At 48.0% G+C, this 21247-nt stretch overlaps 1 protein-coding gene across 4 annotated transcripts in view; it reads left to right on the top strand.

The window, feature by feature from the left end:
* Positions 1-21247, top strand: part of CUX2 (cut like homeobox 2) — a 283634-nt gene that overhangs the window by 177828 nt on the left and 84559 nt on the right. For all 4 annotated transcript variants that reach the window (XM_049619320.1, XM_049619319.1, XM_049619321.1 and 1 more), the window contains exon 3: positions 3362-3409. In XM_049619320.1, the coding sequence (XP_049475277.1) occupies positions 3374-3409 (36 nt within the window). In that variant the 5' untranslated portion in view covers positions 3362-3373. The remainder of the gene's footprint in view (positions 1-3361; positions 3410-21247) is intronic.

The raw sequence follows: 21247 nt of genomic DNA, 5'->3' as shown, positions 1-21247 counted from the left end.
TTTCCATTGGTGTCTGGGAGAGGACAGCTATAGGCTTCCCTACCCTCTCTGGGCCTTCCCTCAATCTCCTCTGAAACTGCCTCCCACTGACATAAACAGGCCTCATCCTCCCCCTTCACCTCTTGCCTTGTAGCTCCACCCATCTGCTCTGCCTTTCCCAGCTGACTTGAAGTGGTCCAGATAATGACAAGTCCCCTCCCCCCACCCCCCATACCATAAGGCCCCCCCCAAGGGAAGAGACTAGAATGGACTTGTTTTTGTTCTTTGCAGGGGTGAATGTGTTAATTCTTTTACTTTCTCTATCAGGCCCCCTGTTGCTGCTCACATTTAAAAAAAAAAAAAGATGGAATAAACACGATAGGAAAAATAAGGCCTTCTGATTGCATATAATGTCATCAAGGATATGACACATCAGAGCCACTATGGGAAACAGAGACCTGACTGCCCCCAAAGCCAGTTGTGCTTCTCTGTGTCCTCAGAGATTAATAGTTGACCTCTATGTCCTAACCTACTCAAGTGGCCTGGATCTTGGAGGAGGGTTGGGCAGCAGCTGGCAATTCTGGAAGTATCAGACCTGGAGATATTGATCCCAGTCTGCCTGTTAGAATCACCCAGGAGTTCTGTTGCCACCTTGCTGATGGAGGAGGGGGCCATGGAGAGATGGAGAAGAGGCAGGCCTACCCAGGAATCGGGCTACATGAGCACAGAGGGTTCAGGTCTTCTAGCTGTGAAATCTTCCTCACACAAGTCATAAGTATGTTCGGTTCTTCAAAGCAAGAAGAAGTAGGCTGCAGCTAGAACCTGCCCATGGAGCGATTAGGGAAGGAATCTTAGGTTTGAGAGCTGAGGGAGAGTGCTCCAGGAGAAGGGGCAGCAATCTCAGATCCGAGTGTCTCCCATGTTGCGGCTTCAGAAGGCCAAGTCAAGTCCTTGGTTTGACTCCTGGAGCTAAGAAGGCATAGGTAATGCTGAGCATCCTTTGTTTCCCTCTAAGAACAGATAGTGGCTTATTATTTAAACTGATTTTCTGCCTCGAAAGAGGATACCAGAAGCTTCACCTCTGACTCTCCATTCTGTGGGAAGCAGAGATGAAATGGCCCTAGATCTTCCCAGCCCTACATGCTTTCTCTCCGGTCAGCACAAACCCTCCATCTCATCCTCCTCCCCGGGGGCCACATGGGAGCCCCCCGGGTGATGAGGGAAATCCAGGCCAGGTTTTAAGCCTCGGAGTTCGGCTTACATAATTTCAATACTGCATAATTATGCAATTATGTAATTAGAAGGAATAAGTTTCCATTCCTATTATAGTCGCGCCTCTGAAAATTCTCATTTTTGGAACTAGTCTCTCCTGATGGGGAGAGTCATGCCAAGGCTTTATTTAAGAACGTCATCTGGCTGGTGCCCAACTCACCTCCTGCTGGTGCCTATGCTCAGCTTCCCCCCCTAAGGGTGAAGCATACAGGACAAGGAGCTTCTAGAAATGGTCAGCATTGGCCCAAAGTTGGCCCTCAGATTTGAATCCCTTAAACTCTCTCAAGTGTGCCGACAGCTGGTTTGGGTTGTCTGCATTCAGATGATAGCTGAGCCACTCGCGCACTGTGAGACTTGAGCAAGCCAGCCCCTCTCAGCGCCTTGGTCTCCCCTTCTGGAAATTCAGGGCACTGGAGAGATGGTTTCTGAGGCCCCTTCCAGCACTAATGTTTCCTGAACCTGGACCAGAGGTTTCCTACTGGTATGTTTTATTTGGTCTGTAAACTCAAGTTTTACAGTAAGTTTACCAACGTTTAACATCTCAGAAGATTTCACTCAAAACCTCAAATTTCTAGTACCTTTTGAGATTCTTTGGTAGATCTGGTCACACAGAGGCTCATGCCCACATGGCAGTCACCAGCTGGAGCTGAGCAACTGCCACCCCCATCACACAGTGCTTGAGTTCTCCCAAGATTTGCCACGGGACCTCCCAGCCTGCCTCCCTCATGTCCACTTCCCCCTGGCCTCTGTGGACATTTGAGTTCACAACCTGTGACCTAGGTTTTTGTGCATTTCCTTTTCCATGGCTCAGCCCATGCACCCCATAGTTCCTTGTGATCAAATCCGCTAGATAAATTCACATGAACTCCTGTGTGCTTCCTGAAGATCCCCAGCATGCCATCACTATATCACTGGCTCTGAGGAGCCCTGGGAAACACCCGATCAGTGAGGAGGGGTACCCAGGACCCAGAAGAGAGATAATTTCCAGGGACAGTAGCACAACCTTATTTTGTAATTAAGGGATTTATTCTTCACCTAAACTTAAGTATCTTGTGCCCACGTCTTCCTTTCCACTTCTCCCCACTGCCCCTGTCTCCCCCACACTCTTGAGCCCTTCACATCTCCTCCTTCCATGGGAGTTTCTTGTGGGCCATGGCTGACAGCAGTCATGGAATCACCAGTGGGTCTCAGAGGAAACTGAAGCATTTAGGGTTGGAATCTTGCAACACTAGGTTCTAAAAGGCCTCCCTCTTATGTCCTGGGGAGAACTCACAGGAGCCAAGCAGGGAAGCCCTTGGGGCTGGGAACCTCAAGGTCGTTTGTGAAAGACAGGAAATTGGGGTCCAGAAGTAGGATGCTCCCTTCTGAAGATAGCCCACTGCCATAAAGTTTATTAAACATTCACAGAGCCCTTCCTCTGATCTGGGCACCATGGAGGTGCCCCTGCCAAGTTCCCAAAAGCTGCACATTCTGGTGAGGAGGGAGAGACAAGTACAGAAGTTATGTTGCTAAAATGCAAAGTGAAGTGTTTGCCGGAGAGGGGCAGTTGGGTGAGGGGAAGCAGAGATGGCCACCTGGAAGAGACAGCCCTGAGCAAATGCTTCAAGGACAGAGGTTTTTATGAAGAGACTTCAGTGACATGGTGCTGGGTGTGGAGAGTTGAGGCCACCTCTCCATCCCCCCCCCCCCCCCGCCAATCCCCCACTCCAAAGAGTGTCACATGATGCACCACCAATCCCCATGAGTGCTTTGCATAAAAGAGTATTCCACGATCAGATCTATTTGGGAAATGCTATTTCCTTCCCCCTCTTCCAGAAATGCACAAGGTGCATTATACTAAAGGTTCCAAAAAGTCTTTCAGGGAAGAAACTTGATGTTGGACTTTCTTTCCCAGTCTGATTTGGCTTGGCACCATGTGTGTGTGTGTATGTGTGAGTGTATCTGTGTGTAGGTGTATATATGAGAAACCCTTATGAAATCCCACAGATGCACATCCCATGGGACACATTTGGGAAATGCTGACCTAGGGGACAACAGTGCACTGCAAGCAGGGGCCATGGGGGTATCCCACCTGGCACTGTAGTGAACTCTTCGCTGATCTCTTTTTCAGGAAATCAGAGAGATGGTGGCTCCTGTATTAAAAAGCTTCCAAGCTGAGGTAAGACCCAAGGCCAATGGCATGTCACAAAAACATTCCCTGGTTCCCTCTCCTGTCCCACCTGGAATTGCCAGAGGAGGCCAGCAGCCTCTGGAAGCTTGGGAGAAACCTGCCTACCCCCATTGCAAACTCTGCCCCGTTCTCTCTGGATCAGCCAATGGTGACATAGTAAGAATGGGTTCTCCATTCTGTTTGATGGGATTCCAGTGTCTGATCCCAAGAAATCTCCCTCTTCCTAGATTTTGTCCAGCCTTACACCAGCTCTGCTATACATAGTATCTGTGACCTTGAATGAACCACCTCACCTTCCAGGCTTGGTTTCCCATTTTTTTAAATCAAGAGGTTTGTCTTCAGTGACCTTTGCTGTCCCCGGGCATTCTGCTCTGCTTTGATTCTCTAAGGCAGTCTTACAGATAAGTCCAAACAGTTACCAGCCCGCCCTGAAATCCTCTCTACTGACCCACCATCTGAGTATAAAATCAACACTGTTCATGTTCTTTCCTGACAACCCATCGGACCCTGTTCCTTTGGCAGCAGCTGAAGGAACTGGTCTTCAGCCAGTTGTTTCTCTTGACTTCCTGGAGCCCTGTGATGAGGCCAAACCTCCTCCATTTCTCCTCTTGACTTGACTTTGTGACCAGGATTCTGAGAACGTCCACTCATCCTGCTGGCAAGGGAGGCGGGCTAGGAAGAGAATGGAATTACACTGAGGCAGGGTAGTGGAAGGGGAAGTTGTTTGTCAAATGTTCCATCTTTAGGGGGCTCTTCTCAGTCTCCCCTGGATTTAGGCAGGACCTTGGAAGGGCTGGCCCTTCTCAGAACTCTCCGATGGTGATGTATTTTAAGTCTGTCATCCGCCAAGCGCCACATTACTTTAAATCTGTCTCTTTGGAACCGCGTAAGCGCATAAGGCAATATTAAAGTAAACAATAACTGGATTTACACAAATGTCGCTGATTTCCATATTTTTCATCCCTTCATTTTATTACTGAGTTGACTGATGTGCTTATTTATTTATAGGGCCATCCAGTATTGATTCATTTGGTTGTGAGGTGCCTGAGCTGAAGGGGGAAAAACAAACCAGAAAGAAGACCAATAATGTTGGGAATTTGTTGTCATGGCTTTGTGTTTTTTTAAAAAAAGAGGTTCCCATCTGCCAAGCCCTGGTCCCATGAGGGATGCTCAGCACACAAGACCTCTCAGGCAGCTGATTCCTCTGCCCAGCCTGAAGACAGGCACTGAGCAGCGCTTTTTCAGCTGTTCCCTTGCTTGGGCTGTGGGCGGAGCTTCTCTTAGCCACTTAGAGCCTCAGTTTCCCTATCTGTTCATGGGAATAAAGACACTCCAGCCGTTTTTGTGTTGTTTTATGGACTAACTGAGATATATTGCAGGGAAGGGTTTTAATGTAATGCCTGGCACATAGAAAGCTACTGGGCGATAAAGAGCAGACTCTGGAGCCAACCTGGGTTTGAACCCTACCTCTGCCAGTTCCTCACTGTTTGACCTTATGCAGGTTACTTAACCTCTCGGTGCTTTTGTTTCCTTATCTGTAAAACTGGGTAATAATTGTACCTCCTTCATAGGGTTGTGATTGAGGAAGAGCAAAGTTAATGCCCATGGAGTGCTTAGAACATTGCCTTATGTTGATAGTCCTGGTTATTTTATTATTCCTGTTATCAGTCACCTCCAGTACAGGTTTATTTGGCCTCTGCTATGCATGGGCTGGAATCTGCCTCTTTCCTAAGTGGGTGTTCAAGGCTTTTTTCCGGAAGAAGGGGGCTTTCTGTCCCTGTAGGAAGCAGGTGTGACTTACATCATTTTTTCCATAGGAGAAAGAGTTCAGTGTTTCGTTTGGGTGATGATCCAGAAAACAATCAGTGCAGTATGGCAGAAAGCATGTACAAATCAGACTGAGGCAGGCCTAGCTTCAATCTCAGCACTGCTGCTTACCTAGCTGTGTGGCTAGGGAGAGGTTCCTTAACCTCTCTGAGCTGCAGCTTTCCTCCTCTGGCAAATGGAAGTTAATAGTAAAGATTCGAAGAACTAAGGGTGGAGGCAGTTGACACAGCGCCTGGTACACTGTTGGTACTCAGTAACTTACAGAGGGAGAGAAGGTTTTAGTTGGTCCAAAAGGGAAGACAAAGCTGAATTCTCATTTCCAAATTCATGTGGCATGTTGAATTCACACTGTTTTAATAGCTGAGGATCTCCAAATAACTTCGTTAATTTTCTTAAGAGGGCTTTCCATCGTCCCTTTAATGTACCAAAAAGACTACATTTATCTGGAGTTTTATTCTTGAAACCCCTGCTTTCCTCATGATCTATTGACTAATCCATTGCAGCCGCCATGTCCCTCCCTACGCCTCCGGGGAGAAACGCCGCCAGAGAAAGGTGTTAATAAAAAGCATCTTCGTCTTCGTCCAGAACAAACTGCTCATGCACAAGCCGTTCATAATCCAAATTTGATTTTCATTTTAATTTTTTTAATGAGGGTTCATCCTTTATGCCACTTCCCTCTCCCGATCCACCAGGCTCCAGGCTCAGAGCAGAGAATTCCCAAGAGGGCATTAATCACCTCCCAGGAATATTCCCTGAGGCAAACACCATCTCAAGTCACATAAAGTAGCCCATAAAACGCTGGGGCTGAATATTCCTTCTTTCCCAGTATGGGCCTCTTGTTGAAATATAACATGTTCAACTTCATTCTTTAATTTCATTTCACCAGCCCTGGTATATACTGAATCTGGGCATCCTTTTTATCTTTTTATTCTGTATATGTGTGGGCTTTTTTTTTTCTTTTTTCTTTTTTCTTTTTTCTTTTTCTTTTTCTTTTTCTTTTTCTTTTGTGTGTGTGTGTGTGTGTGTGTGTGTGTGCGCGCGCGCGCGCTCGCGCGCGTGTATGCATGTGCTGGTGGGAGGGGTGCAGAGAGGAAGTGAATTTGCCCTGCTGTGAATCAAGGAAGCTTTTTCTCTCTGCCTTGATTGCTTAAAGGACAGTCTTGATTCCCCCTGCTCAGGGAAACAAAGACAGCCAGAGAAGGTGGCTTAATGGAGACAGCTTGAAATGGCCAAAGTTTGAATATCCTTGCGCTCAGAGAAAAGAGCAAGACGAAAGCCCCACTAATTACAAAAGTTGCTTTATGAAAGATAATTCAAAGCAATAATTTAGCAAACATAATCAAGTCGCACAGATGGGGTTGTTGATGGATGGATTGCAACATGCAATTAGCAGCTCTCGCAGTTACATATCATTAACCCTCCGAGCACAAAAATTATTTTCTCATTATTAGTTGAAAAGGTAAAATTAAGCTGACTAGACAGTAAAGGAACAAACTACAATTAATTACCTTCATTTATTACAGTCATTATTTTAAACTTATTTTTACTTGGAGAGAGAGATGAAAACATCTAAATTAAAAGTTTTGTTATGCTAAACCAGAGGTGAAACTTTTCTAAGGAGTGTGTGTACTGGCCCGGCCAGGAAGATGGCAGGGCCACTGTGAGATTTTTTTCTCTCTGCTTCCTTCTTCTTCCACCAGGAAGGACATGTAGCCTGAATGATGGAAAACCCTTTGGTTGAGTTGGAACAGACACATTAACCTGGGCCTGATGGAAACACTTCAGTTTGGGAACCACGGGGGCTGATGCAGAGCCTCTAATCTCCAGGGGAGACAGGAGAGCATGGCCATCAGACGTCCAGGGTCTGAGTTCCACCTGAACACTGACAAACTTATGTGACTTTGGCCAAGTGACTTCATGTCTCCGAGCCACTGTTTCCTGCACTGTGACAGCTCATAGGATTGCATGAGGTTCAGTGAAATCCTCTGTCAGGTGGCTGGCGAGTCTGATTCCCATTGTGGTGGGTGTGTTTGGTGGCATGGGGCCAAGATAGTCTCTCTCTGTTCTGTCAAGGTCTGAGGGAGCTTGTGTGGCATGACCCCCTTCTAGGAGCTTAGAAACGAGACCAAGGTGCCACTTGTGAGAGACATATTCATCATCTGTTGAGTCCATGCAATCATGTGTTCACTCAACAAACCTTTACTGAAGCCCTACTGCATTCCAGGTGGTATTCTAGATGCTGGGCCTAGTGAGGGTCATGACCTCGCAGTTAACTAGACACCTGTTGATGTGGGGGAGGGCAAGTATTTGTGCAAGCCCCAGAAGGGCCTCCTTTCTGCTTGGAACCTTGCAGGTCCACTTAACAGATACTTGTGAAGCACCTACTATGTGCCAGGCTCCAAGTGAAAGCTGTGGAAGGCCCAAAGATGGTGAGACACCATCTATGCCCTCAAGGAATGTCACTAGGAGTTCGGTCCCTATGATTGAAATAATGTCCAGGAGTCATGTCAAGAGCTCACGGGAGGCCTCTTAGTTTCCTCTTAGAACTTCTGCTTCTTTTCTGAGCTTCACGTTCACACTCATCCCCTGCATAAGTGCAATGTGTCTGGCATTACCCCCTCAAGAAGTGGAGCCTGTGTCTTCATTCTTTGAGTCTGGGCCTGTGTCCACTTCAGTCACTAGAATGTGGTGGAGGTGACCCTCTTCCAGTACCAGCTGGAGGTCTTCGCTGGACTGGTGATTCTGCCTCCTGCGGCTTGCAGCCCAACCTTCATGTAAGAAGTGTGACTTGCCCGAGACCACTCTGCTGTGAGAAGCCCTCCCTGTACAGAGGGGGCCTAGGGGATGACGCTCCACGCGGATGAGAGGGGCTAGGAGCACTAAGGTACCAGGCGTGAGTCAGGGAGCCACGCTGGCCATCCAGCCCGGTGGAGCCATCAGGCCAGTGCGGCTGAGCTGCCATCTGGCTGTGGACTGCCTGAGAAATAACAAGAGAACTGCCCAGCTGAGCCCCATCAGCCCACAGAGCCATGAGAGACAATAAGAAGCCATTGTTTTGAGCCACACCATTTTGGGGCAGCTGGTTACACAGCAACAGATCACCAGAACAGCCAGGATCTGCAGACTGCCAGTTCTTTCCCTCCTTCCCCTGATCCTCAGCTCCCTTCTCCCTCTCTCTCTCCCCTCCTTCTCTCTTGACCTTCTCCCTTTTCTCCTCCACCTCAGCTCCCTTCTCTCAGCCTTTTGTCAGATTTCCGCTCTCTCCAGACATCTTCCCCCAGCACCAAGTTCTTAGGCCTTCATCCCTTCCGAGTGCGGCCATCTCCCCTCATTCCAGAGGGAGAGTGCTGGGTGCTCCTGGAGCAGAAGCCGGGGCACACAGAAGGCACACTGCCTGCTCAGCTTCGGGCCTGGCATTGCCCTGCAGGTGCCAGGGGGGAGTGTCAACAGTTTGTGGATGATTTCGTCTCTTCTCCTTGTGTTTCTTCTGATGGGATTGGGGCGCAACTCTGAGACAAACCCCAATGGCTAAAGGTCAGAGCAGATGGAAGGTCTGTTTGCAGAGGAGCAGAAAGGTAGTGGTGAAACAGGGGTTTGCAAGGAAGCAAAAGGTGGAGTCTCACTGCCTCCCCTGTAGGCCATTTAGGTGGCAAAGCAAAGCTCGGTGCCCCCCAGCTTGACAGCTCCACCTCGGTGAGTGTTTGTTAGCTGAGTTGATGACTCAACCAGTCAGCCAACCAACCAACAAATGGATATGTTTAACTCTAGTCCAGTTAGATGTCCTCCACTGTGCCATCTGTCAAATGGGATGGGGACACTTTTCCCCCTGGTTCACATGGGTTTCGGGGGTGCCACCATGGTTGGAGATGTAAGATATCATAACCTGCTGTAGTTCGAAGCCTTACAGACCCTTCCCTGCAGACTTCACCCAGCCAAAGGTGCCCAACACTCTCTACCCTGAGTGCCTCTCACTTTCGTGATGGGCAGAGAGCTGGGAATTCTCTTCTTTTGACCACATCCGCCTACCAGGATCTTGTGATTGATCAGACCCAGGCCAGGATGCCCACAGTGCCCCTTCCTGATCTGGGTATCACTAAGCCTCATTGCCCACTGTTGTCAGTAAACAGCCAGGCTTGGCACCGAAGGTGGGCCTTGCCTTTGTTAGAGAAGCCTCCCGAGGTGACTTTTATTGCATGCTACTACATACTGCATACTTTCTAATGGTTATATCATGTGTTTTTCATAAGATTTCTAATCAGGGAGAGGTTCTGTGATTAGTCCCTTTTACAGATGAGGAAACTGAGGCACAGAGAGGAGAGGACCAGCATTTCATCTAGAGCCCAAGTCTGTACCTGAGGCAGGGAAAGAAGCTAGGGGGCATGGATTCAGGCCCAGGAGGGTGGTGTGGGATCAGAAAAGTCCTTAGGGCAGAAACCCAAGGCCAGTGGGCCCCAGCATTATCTGGCCCCTGCCTGCCGCTCACCTCGAGCAGCAGGCAGCCTAACTTGTTCCTAGCTCAGAGTGTTTGTACTCGCTATTCCCTCTGCCTGGAATGCTCTCCCTGGACCATCTTTTTGCCCGATTCACTCCTTTCAAGTGTCAGATCCTCAGGGAATAAGGAAGCCCTCCCTGACCAACCCTGCACCCTGGTCAGTCTTGGACACCACCCCTCACACCCCTGCCACCTTTCACAGCACAGCCCTTGTACTTGTCCACCATGACACTTAGCATAAGTCATCTTTACAGGCACCAGATCATTCAAGGCCTTGGGGCTACTTTAAGGGCTTTGGCTGTGACTCTGAATTAGGTGAGAGCCATAGGAGACTTTATAGTAGAGCGGGGACCAGGTCTGACTCAGGTTTCAGTAGGATCCCTCCAACTGCTAATCAGATGGCATGGAGGCACGGTGACTGAGAGGAGGGGGCTGTACCCCTCTTACACCACCTCCATCCAGTGCCCAGAGCCTGAGGTCATCATTGGCTTTGACATTGTCTGTTCCAGCCCTGAACACTGGGGATCATTTTTCCCTCCCAGGCAGTCATGGGCAAGGAAGGGAGTCCTAACCCAGGACAAGATTCTGAACAGGTCAATCTGTGTTCCTGCAGGCAAGCTGCCTGAGAAAGACATGGAGGGGGACCTCACAGTTCAGATCACCTGAGACAAACATATGTCTTCCTACCTAGGCCACAACCCCCCAGCCCTACGTGCCATGTCCTAATTTGGTCCCTGTGCTCCCCTTTGTTTTGCACGTGCCTACAGGACTCCTGCCATTCCCTTTGAGCTGAAGTTTAATTTCAGGGCCTTTTTTTTTTCTTTTTGCCTTTTTACATTATTTGCTCGTCCAGCCATTTTTGATGTCTTAACTCTCTTGCTCCCCAAACTACCCTTTCTCAGTGGCTCCCAGCACTGTCATGACCATCCTTTGTAAGTGAGGCCTCCTTAGGGTGACAACTGACATTAGACACATGTAGTCCTGACCAGCCAGTAAGACCAGGAAGAAATTGCCTTGCTGACCAGAAGGACCCACAGGAAAGACAAGCACTGGGGGCAAGCATAGGTTCTAGAGCCAGGTTGGCGCTGGCTTGCATCCTAGCTCTCTGCTTCCTGGCTGTGTGACCCTGGGCAAGTCACTAAATCTCTCTGGGCCTTGGTTTTCTTGTTTTCTAAGTGGAGATAATAATAGTACCCACCTCATAGGGTGCATATGAGGATTAATTGAGTCAATACATGAAAAACCCCAGGAGCAAAGCCCAGCATATGTAGTGAGTGCTCCTTGAACTTAAGTTGGCATTTCAAGTGGACGAGTTGAGACTTGTCTCATCACATTTATTCCTCCCACAAGCCTCATGAGTAGGCTTCTGGTCTCACCCATTTCTCGGGTGAGGTAACTGAGACTCAGCAGCCAGCATGTGGTGGTGAATAGCTTAGTCTGGATTTTTAGCCAGCAAATCTTTTGAGCCTTTAGTAAAGCCTCTCACGTTTCACTGCCTCTCAGCGACACAGTGAGAGAGGTGCTGCTGGTATCGTCCCCTCTTACAGGTGAGAAATTGGGTCTCAGAGAGGTTGGCCGCCGGTCTAAGCTCACACAGCTCTTCACCAACAGAGCCGAGTCTGGAAGATGGAAACCTCAGTTTGGAGGGCTAAACAGAGGCATGGCGGTACAGGAAACACCGAGGATGTGGACTCTAGATTGAGGGCCAGAATTGGACACTTGCAGGTGGTTAGGGCTGGGGAGGACCTCATCACTCAGCCGGATGTAGGCCTTTCAGATGTGACTTTGCTGAGCTTTTTCAGACAGAATCCACCAGGGAAGCCCAGCCCATAAAGGGAGCTGGGATTCAAACCCAGGTCTGCACACTCAGCCCAGAACTTGGCATATAGAAGTGGCTCTGTAAACAGGGTGTCGCTCGCAAGATGCAATGAGAGGGACTTCTGTCCCTCCCACTGCCCCCAGCTTGCACATGTACACACACTCTCCCTACTCCCTCCTCTTTGATGACTTAATAACTTTGATGGCACAAGTCTCCTTGGCTTCCATAATGAGTCTTGCCCCTTTGGTTTTACCCTGACCAGCTTGGGGTAAAACTTAGAATGAGCTGAACATCCTTCTGAATTTAATATTAAGAACGCACCAAAGCATCATTGAGCCTGTCACGCTGCATTACAACCAAATTAAGAACCAGCAGCGATCCTCTTTCATTCGGTATCATATGCCTTATAAAGTAAATTATTAATGCTTTTTCCCCCCAGTTAAGCAGTTATTTGCAGTTGTTCCGGGTATTTCTCATTAGAAATAACATCATCTAAAGAACGATATTGATTGATTTTTTTTAATCTTGGAATCATGGACGTGAACCACATATTTATATGACATTCCCTTTAACTAGAATTCTCATGCTTTATTTTTATATTATTGATCTTTTTGACACGAATTGCTTTTTGGCCTTGTGTGAATGTTGTAAGCTTTCCGCCTGCAGAGGAATGGGTCGGCGTCTGGGCCAGGCTGGGAAGAGTGATCGCTCCAGCGGTGTGGCGGTAACATTCCCGCACATTTAACAACAATTAGTCTATGCTGACGCCATGGTAGGCTTTCTTGTATGAAAATTTACAAGCCTTTTAATGGACTGCATTATGGAAGGCCATGCGGGGCCAGTCGGCAGGGAGGTGAGGCCGCCAGGCGCGCATCCATCTCGTGGCGCTGTCAGCCAAGTGTCTGTTAGCGCTCATGTGTGCCTGGGGGTGGCAGGGAGCAAAGCAGAAGCTATCGCAGCCGCTAGCCCACAACACCAGCAGTCACTCCTGCGTCCATCCAGTAGATCTTTGTTGAGCACCTACTATGTGCCAGGCATGGATGGTGCAAGATGCCGGGGCTGAGGTGGTGAGCATTCTTATTCACTCATGTTCAGAATACAGTTGAGCACCTGCTGTCTGCCAGGAACAATGCTAAGCACGCACAGTGAGAGGGTGAACACAAATTACTTATTCATCAGGCGCCCTTGGTGGAGTGGAAATGACATAAGCCTAGATTTGCACCTGGGTTCAAATCCCAGCTCTGTCCTTTGGCGCGGTTTTTAGTTTCCCTGACTGTAAAATAGGGATGGTAACAGTCCCCACCCCCAGGGAGGCTGGGAGGATCCATGCAGATAAAGAGCTTGATGTGGGGTAAACCTCCCAGAGGCGGGACTGTAGAATCATGATCATTTAGTGTTGTTGCCCTTTACTCTCCAGCCAGCAGTCCCTAGAACACCTATGCACACCCCTGCTTCCCTTTTCAGTTCCACTGAGACCTTCACTCTACAGCAGACACTTATTTGGCACTTGTTGTGTACCAGGGTGGGTGCCAGGCTCTAGAGATACGGCAGTGAGCACCCCGGGTTCTGTTCCTCATGACACTCACGGCCTAGTGGGAGAGACAGACAGATGGACACACACCCCTTGGTGCCGCTGACAGTCACGGCTGTGATTGAGTTTCACATGACCAGGATGTGGAATGGGAGAGATTAAACTAGCCCACTCATTCCCTCATTCAAAAACTATTTCCTGAGCGTCTGCTATGTGCAGACCCTGTTCGGGGCCCTCGGGACACTACAGGTTACAAGAGAGACAGGGCCTGTGTCCCTGGGGAACTCAGAGTACATTGGGGCACAAGGCACATTTGCATCGTACACATAAATTACTTGAAAGGCAACATAGTGCAGTGGTTAAGAGCACAGTTCTGGAGCCAGACAGCCTGGGTTCAAACCTCTGCTCTGCGGCTTGCTAATTGTATGACCTGGGGCAAGTTATTTTTCTCTCTGTGCACCTTGATTCCTTCATCTGTAAATGGGACTCTTTATAGTCCCTATCTTACAAGGTAAGTGTGAGGATCAATTGAAGTTATAGATGGAAAGGTTTAAAATAATGGTGCAAAGAAAGTGGAGATGGGTATCAGAGGCTAAGCCCCGACCGTGGTTATGGCGACGAGTCTGATTCTGATTCTAAAATCATCCAGCAGTGTATTAACTAACTACAGACATGCTGAATGCTGCCAAGGCAAAATGCAGTTGCACCCAAAAGGCCCCGTGCTTGCCTTCCCTTTGTTCTAGCTCAGAGGGCTGAACTGCATGACCCCCTAGGGTTATTATTACCATGGTGGGGCCCTTGAAGTGCCATCCCCAAGTTTAGGTACTACCGCAGGAACCTTCCTGGATGGGAGTGTCCTCTGTGAGGTGAGCCCTGCAGGAGGCCCTCATCACAGTATCACAGTCAGCCCCTCCTTTTGCCCTGAGTGGCAGGAATGAGGCCCAGGGAGGGTAAGAAACCCCCCTAGGGTCACACAGCCAAGAAAAGGACCCGGATGCATTTTCAGGTCCATGTAATCCCCATACCTAGAGTGGCCTCAGTCAGGCAGCTAATGAAAGCAAAAGCACTGGATTTGGAGTCTCGAAAAACTGGGTCCAAGCCCCACCACTGCCTCTTGGCTGTGGGACCTTGGGCAGGTCACTTCACCAGCCTCAGGCTCTTGCCCTGTAAAATGGGTTCTTATAATGCCCACCTTGTTTGTTCGGGGGGAAGGTGGGAGAGACAGGCAGATCACCACATGGTCACCAAGCATAAAGGAAACCGTTTCCTCTAAGTAACTGGCAGCATCCTTCCATCTAAGGCTTTGCTATTTAAAGTGTGGTCCATGGACCAGCAGCATCTGCATCACCTGGGTAGAAATGCAGTCTTGGCCTCCCAACATCCTGCCCCAGATCTCCTGAATCAGAATCTGCAGTTGAACAAGGTGCTTTAGTGTGATTTGCATGCACACTGAAGTTTGAGATGTTCAACCTTAGATCAGCCCAATGGCTTTCAACCCTGACTGCCCAGAGGGATCTCCTGAGGGCTTTAAAAAAAAAAAAAAAAAAAAAACACTGAGACCTGGGTCTCACCCCAGAGAGGCCAGCATTCTTGGTCTGGTATGAGGCTTGGGCATCAGGATTTTAAAAGCTTCTGCTGGAATTCTAGCGTTTGAGGAGTTCTGCCCTAGAAGCTTACCATCTACTGGAGAAGCCAGACACATGGAAATAACCAGTGGTGTGCTGATAAATGCTGAACAACAGGCGGGGGTGGGGGTGGGGGTGGGGGAGGGAAGTATCTGGATCCTCTCCCGCTTTCCATGGTGTAAATACTTCCACGGTGGCCAATTTCAAGCTGCCAACATGGAATTGGGAAGACACGCACAGTGGCACTCATGTAGTATCTCACCACGCAGATGTAATAGATGTAAGGAACTCAGAGCACAGAGAGTGGTGAAATGTAATCAAATAATTAGGAAGTCGTGAGTGCTGAATATGTATTTCCTTTCTTCCCCCACTTTTTTTTGGCAAAATACATGTAACTTCAAGTTTATACCGTCTGAACCATTTTTAAGTGTACAGTTCAGTGGCATTAAGTACGTTCACACTGTTGTGCAACCATCACCACCATCCATTTCCGTAACTTTTTTCATCCTCCCAAACTAAAACTCCATACCCATTAAAACAATAACTCCCCATTCCCCACCCCTGGTAACCACCATTCTTGTTTCTGAATCTCATTTTGGCTACCCTGAGTAATTTATGGAAGTGGAACCATGCAGTTGTTGTAGACTTTCTGTGGCTGGCTAATTTCATTCAGCGTAACGTCCTCAAGCTTCTTCCATTTGTGGTATCATTATTTTTAATATAAATTATTTATTATAATTGTAGGTTCATTTGATTTAATTTTTAATAATGGCTATGTTTAACAACCAGCTTGCAAAATTCCTGAAAATTTAGCAATCGGCTTTTGCAAGCTGTTACAGGCCAGCCCCTAGCACACCACTAGAAATAATCCTTGTACCACGTGAGAACAGAGTCACAAATGGCCGGCTTTAGAGGTCAGCAAACTATGGCCCTTGGGCCACAGCCTGTTTTTATAAATAAAGTTCTATAGGAACACAGCCATGCTCATTCATTTATATGTTGTCTGTAGCTGCTTTCCTATCACAACAGCAGAGTTCAGTAATTGCAACGAACCTGCAAAGCCAAAAATATTTATTATCTGGCCCTTTGCTGGAGTAGTTTGCTGACCCCTACTTTTAGGTGTACAGGGTGTAGAAGAGAGTAAATTGACTTATTCATTTATTTAGTCGGCAAATATTTACAGAGTACCTTCTGTGTGCCAGGCACTGTTCCAGGCACAGGTGCAAAGAAGACAAAGTCCATCCCCTCCCAGAGGTGACCTTCTGAGGGAAGACAGACATAATTCAGGTACTCACACAACAAGTAAATATAGTATGATTACCGTCTGCAGAAGGAGCTGTGACAGGGAACTTCATGGGGCTATGAGAGCATCCTGGGATGTCAGGGAGGGCTTCCAGGAGGAAATGAATTATGAACTAAAGCAAGAGTAGGAATGTTAAGATGTGGCTAAACTCGAGGAAAGGAGGAATGGTATTCCAGGTGAAAGGAACAGTATGTGCAAATGCCCTGAGGCAGGAAGGAAGTGAGACTTTCGTGGGCTAAAAGCCAGGGAGAGGTATCCTAAGTGCCCAGGCTCTCACCTGTGCCCTGGCCTCTGTCACCCCCAGATTCACCCTGCCAAGCACATCATCACCTTGAACCAGGCTCACCCTGGCACACTGGCACCCATTACCTCCCCACCCTCAAAGGCCACTTCCTTAAGTCTCCTCTCTTTCCACTCTCCTGGCCCTAGAGCCCACACTACAACAGACAAAGGTCTCTCATTTATTTCTCCTCTGAGGTTTATAAACTCCTGCCCTGTAATAAAATTATTCCCAGCACAAGCACAAAATAATAATTAAAATGCATAAAATCAAATATTCGTAGAGACCAGCAAAGATTAAGATTATCCAAATCCTATGTCCCAGAACCAAGCAGGGACCCTGCCCTGAGACCCAGGGACTGAGACACAGAGATGAGGCCAGGGGGCAGGAGGATATTTCCATTGATTGAGCACCTACTGGGTGCCACACTCAAGGCTGGTTGTCTGATATCTGGGATGTTGTGGAGTACTCTAGAGAATTCTAAAATAGAGATGATTGCATTTCTTTTATAAGGAGGAGACTGACACTCAGAGGTTGAGACATCATGATCACCTAGCCACCAAGTAGAAGAGCTGGAATTTGAACCCAAGTGTGTCTGCATGAGTCCTCGTGGGCTCATTCCTGCAGCAACATGGAACACAGTTGGACGTTCTTTCTCACTCACATCACAATCTAGTGCTGGTGGATGGGGGATGGGGACTGTTCAGTGCAGTCATTTAGGGATCCAGACATGTCATGTCGTCTGGCTCTGCCCTCCACTGTGTCCTGGAGTCCCCTTCATTTGGTTGATACACAGGCAGGGGTGGAGAAAACATGGCGGGTCTCGGGAAGTTTTCAAGGTCCAGACCTGGAAGTGGCCACATTATTTTTGCCCACATTCCTTTGGCCGGAACTCAATTATAACACTATATCCAATTTCAAGGGAGGCTGAAAATAGAGTCTACCATTGTGGGCCTAAGGCGGGGAGAAAAACCCAGGATTATGTGAGCATATAACTCTGCTGCACTGTGGACTCCCTGCTTGATGGAGCACCTCCCTCATTAGCTGTTGGCAAACAGGATGGAGCCCAGAAAACAGCTTTGTACACAGTAGGCCCATACGTTTTGGACAGATGAGCAGAAGATGGAATTCATGGGCCTGCCAAATCCAGGGGTGCAGCAAATCAAGAGCAAGGAAGCATTTTAATGGTTTGTCTGGTGTTATATCCTACCGTGCATCCTGTTCTGTGCTGGACTGGCTAAGGAAAGAAGTGAGCTCTGTCCAACAAGAAGGCCAGGTCACCCGTTAGCAGCCCACATTCACTGTTCACTAAGAAATAAAGCAAATGTGAAGTAGGAGGAAAACGTCCTACATGTGCCATGGAGAAAGTGATTATTTTGTAGGCAGGCAATAGAGAAGACTTCCCAGAGGAGGTGAAGTCCCCGCTCAGGTTAGGAAGATGGATAGAATGGAACACGGAGGATAAGATGTGGCGGTAAGAGCACAGGCCTTGGCATCAGGCAGATTTGGGTTTGAGCCCCAGTTTGGTCACTGGAGAGGTGATCTTGGGCAAGTCACTTACCCTCATTCCAAGCTTCAGTTTCTTTATCAATAAAATGGTGCCTACTGTACAGGTTTGTCATGAGGTTTAAATGAGATGGTTGCTTAGCTAAGTGCATAGCACACAGAAAGCTTAAAATGAAGAGTAATCATTCCTCAATGGCTGTTGAGCAGGCAATGCCACTAAGCCTATCTGGAGCTACAATATGCGGAGACTGGAGGAGAAGACAAGGCTAGGAAACACATTTGGGTGTGACAGAGGGGCCCTGAATGCCAAGCTGAGTCTGTGCTTTGTTTCATGGGCAGAGGAGGTGCCACAGAGTCCCTTTTGGTATATAAGGACAGCAGCACCAGAAGCCTTTTCTAGAAAGACCCCTCTGGAGGTGTGTGAGGTAGAGAGGGTTGATTCAAGAGTCTAGATTTGGGGCATTTGAGACATAAAACAATAATGGTGTCCTGGCCTGAGGCAGGGGCAGGAAAGTGGCAAAGACAAGCCTGGTGTGAAAGAGCTTGGAAGTGGGGCCCAGTCTTGACGCGACAGATGGAGATAGAAGCTCTGGAGGGCAACAGGGTGTGACCCCCATTAGAGAAAGAGGTGGAGGCAGAGCTGGTTTGGGGATCTTGGGAAAACAAGCCCCGTTGGTTTGAACACCCAGCTTCTAGGAGCCAGGGACCTCTGGACTCAACCCCAGCTCTGCCTCTCACCAGCGGTGTGATCTTGAGCAGGTGACCTGCCCTCCCATGCCTCATCTCCTTCACCTGGAAAATGAGGATAATATTTGTCCCTCCCTAAAAGGGTTGTTGCCAGAGGATTCCATAAGACTATGCCTAGCACATGGTAGGTGTTCAACAAATGGTCCCTGTTCTCCCCATCATTTTTCCTATTGAGTCAGACCAAAAACTGGATTAAGAAAGGATGGATGCTGGACCAGCAGGTTCCTCAGAAACTCTGCAGGCTGTGAGGATACTATTGCTAATAACAACATCAGTAACCACAGCAGCTGCCAAACCCCCCTATGTGCTCAGTATGTGCCAGACATTCTTCTAGACTCTCTACAAGTACTGGCCTTTAACATCATTGCTACAACCCTCTGGGATAGAGATTGTTTTGTGCCTGTTGTAGAGATGAGCATACTGAGGCATGAAGTCTAAACAGCTAGGAGGTTGGGTGAACAGCCCAGGAGCTTCAGTTTATGAAGATCAGATCTTTCTGGGAGGTGTACTCCGGACACCAGTCCCAGCTATTAACCCCTTGCCCTGGGGTGAGACAGGGAGAGAGAGCATCTCAAAGAAGACAAAGGATTAGAGGTTGCAGCCTGATTGATATTGGTTCAAGAGAAATGCCCAGATTTTATTTTATGGTCTACTTAATTGTGTGAGACCTGGATTCACATTCTGATCTTCCACTTGACTAGCATCTTTTTTTGTTTATTTATTTTGAGAGAGAGAAGGAGAGAGAGAGAGAAAACGAGTGGGAAAAGAGCAGAGAGAGAAGGAGAGAGAGAATCCCAAGTAGTTTCTGTGCTGTCAGCACAGAGCCCAACACAGGGCTCAATCCCATGAATCATGAGATCATGACTTGAGCCAAAAATCGAGAGTCGGATGCCTAACCAATTGACGACCCAGGCACCCCTAGCGTCTTTTTTTTTTTAATATTTTTTTATTTTTGAGAGAGAGAGAGAGCACAAGCGGGGGAGGGACAGAGAGACGGTGACACAGAATCCAAAGCAGGCTCCAGGCTCTGAGCTGTCGGCACAGAGCCCAACATGGGGCTCAAACCCATGAACTGTGAGATCATGACCTGAGCCGAAGTTGGATGTTCAACCGACTGAGCCACCCAGGTGCCCCACCCCTAGCATCTTTGAGTTATAAAAAGTGTTTTAAATCTCTGTGCTTTAATTTTCTTTCCTATAATAATTGCGAAGATAATTGACAAATAATAATTGCCAAAAAAAAAAAACAAACAAACATTGCCTTGTAAAAGCAGCAAAACCTTTCCATCATCCAAGACAAGGAAAGGTCATTGTGTTCATTCCTGTCTTCCTGACAGCTTGACTCTGAGTTATCCTGGGCAGAGAGCTGTTGTGCAGGGCTTCTGAGCCTTTGCACATTCTGTTCCCTTCTCCCAGAATGCTTTTCCTCCATAAGCTCCCAGGCAAATCCCTGCTTGTCCTTCAAGGCTCCACCCAAATGTGACCTTGGCTGTGAGACTTTCTGGTCCTCCAGGTCCCTATCTTCACCTGTGTCCCCTAGGCCGTTCTGCCACCCCCTCTGGATGGGCCTCTTTCATTAGACAGGGATGTGGTTTTGACATCTCTGTCTCTCCCAGAAAGGAGGTATCACAGAATCCAGCTCCATTGTTTTCCAGATTAATTTACCCAGTGCTCTCTGCCAGCAGCCCAGGTGAGCTCTTAAGAAGGCAGACACGTGACAGGCCTCTCTGCTTATAACCCTCCAGTAACTTCCAGGGAACCTGGAATGAAATCCAGACCTCTGACCACCACCAGTGAGGCCCTCTGCCACTCATCCTGTAGCTTCTCTCTCATCCGGTCCCCTTCCCTCTTTGCATCCTTTACGCACTTTCTTGAAAGCATGCTCTCTCCACCTCAAGGCCTTTGCACCTGCTCTTCCCTCTGCCTGATGCTCTCTCCCCACCTATTTTGTCTGCTTAATGCAGGGGCTCTCAACCTCAGCACATCTGACATTTGGGGCCAGATCATTCTGTGTTGCGAGGGCTGTCCCCTGCATTGTAGACTGTTGAGTAGTAGCCCTGACCTCCACCTATTTGATGCCAGTAGTATCCCTCTCCTCAGGTGGACAGCCAGAAGTGTTTCCAGACAGTGTCCCCTGAAGGGCACAATTGCTGAGAACCACTGACATAAGGCCTACACGTCTTTCAGATTGCTGTTCAAATGTCACTTTCTCAGGAGAGGCTCTGTGACTTCCCAAATTTAATCAAGCCTCCTTATTACATACGCTCATGGCATCCTACATAATATTTAGCCTGACTTATAATTATATATTTATTTGTCTATTCAAATAATGCTTGTCCCTCCCTAACCAAAGGAAAGAGAGTGCACTCTGTAGACTATTTTGTTCCCAGGTCCAACACAGAGCCTGACACACAATGGTTGCCACATAAGTATTTATTACATGAATGTTGACATATAGTAATATTGGCAAACATTGCTATGGTGGTTTCCATGTTCCAGGCAGCATTCTAAGCGCTTTACAGATACCAGTTCATTATTCCTCATGACCACCTATGGGGCAGATGCTATCAAAATTTTACAAATGAGAGGAATGAGGCACAGAGAGGTTAGGTAACTTGCCCAAGGTCACACTGCTCATCAGAGGCAGAAACAAGATTTGCACCCAGGCAGTCTGACTCCAGAGTCATTTACTTTAAC

The sequence above is a fragment of the Panthera uncia genome (assembly GCF_023721935.1).
Source record: "Panthera uncia isolate 11264 chromosome D3 unlocalized genomic scaffold, Puncia_PCG_1.0 HiC_scaffold_8, whole genome shotgun sequence".
In the NCBI taxonomy this organism is placed as follows: domain Eukaryota; kingdom Metazoa; phylum Chordata; class Mammalia; order Carnivora; family Felidae; genus Panthera; species Panthera uncia.
Note: the sequence above shows the minus strand (reverse complement) of the source record. Positions and strands in the feature narration are given on the sequence as shown.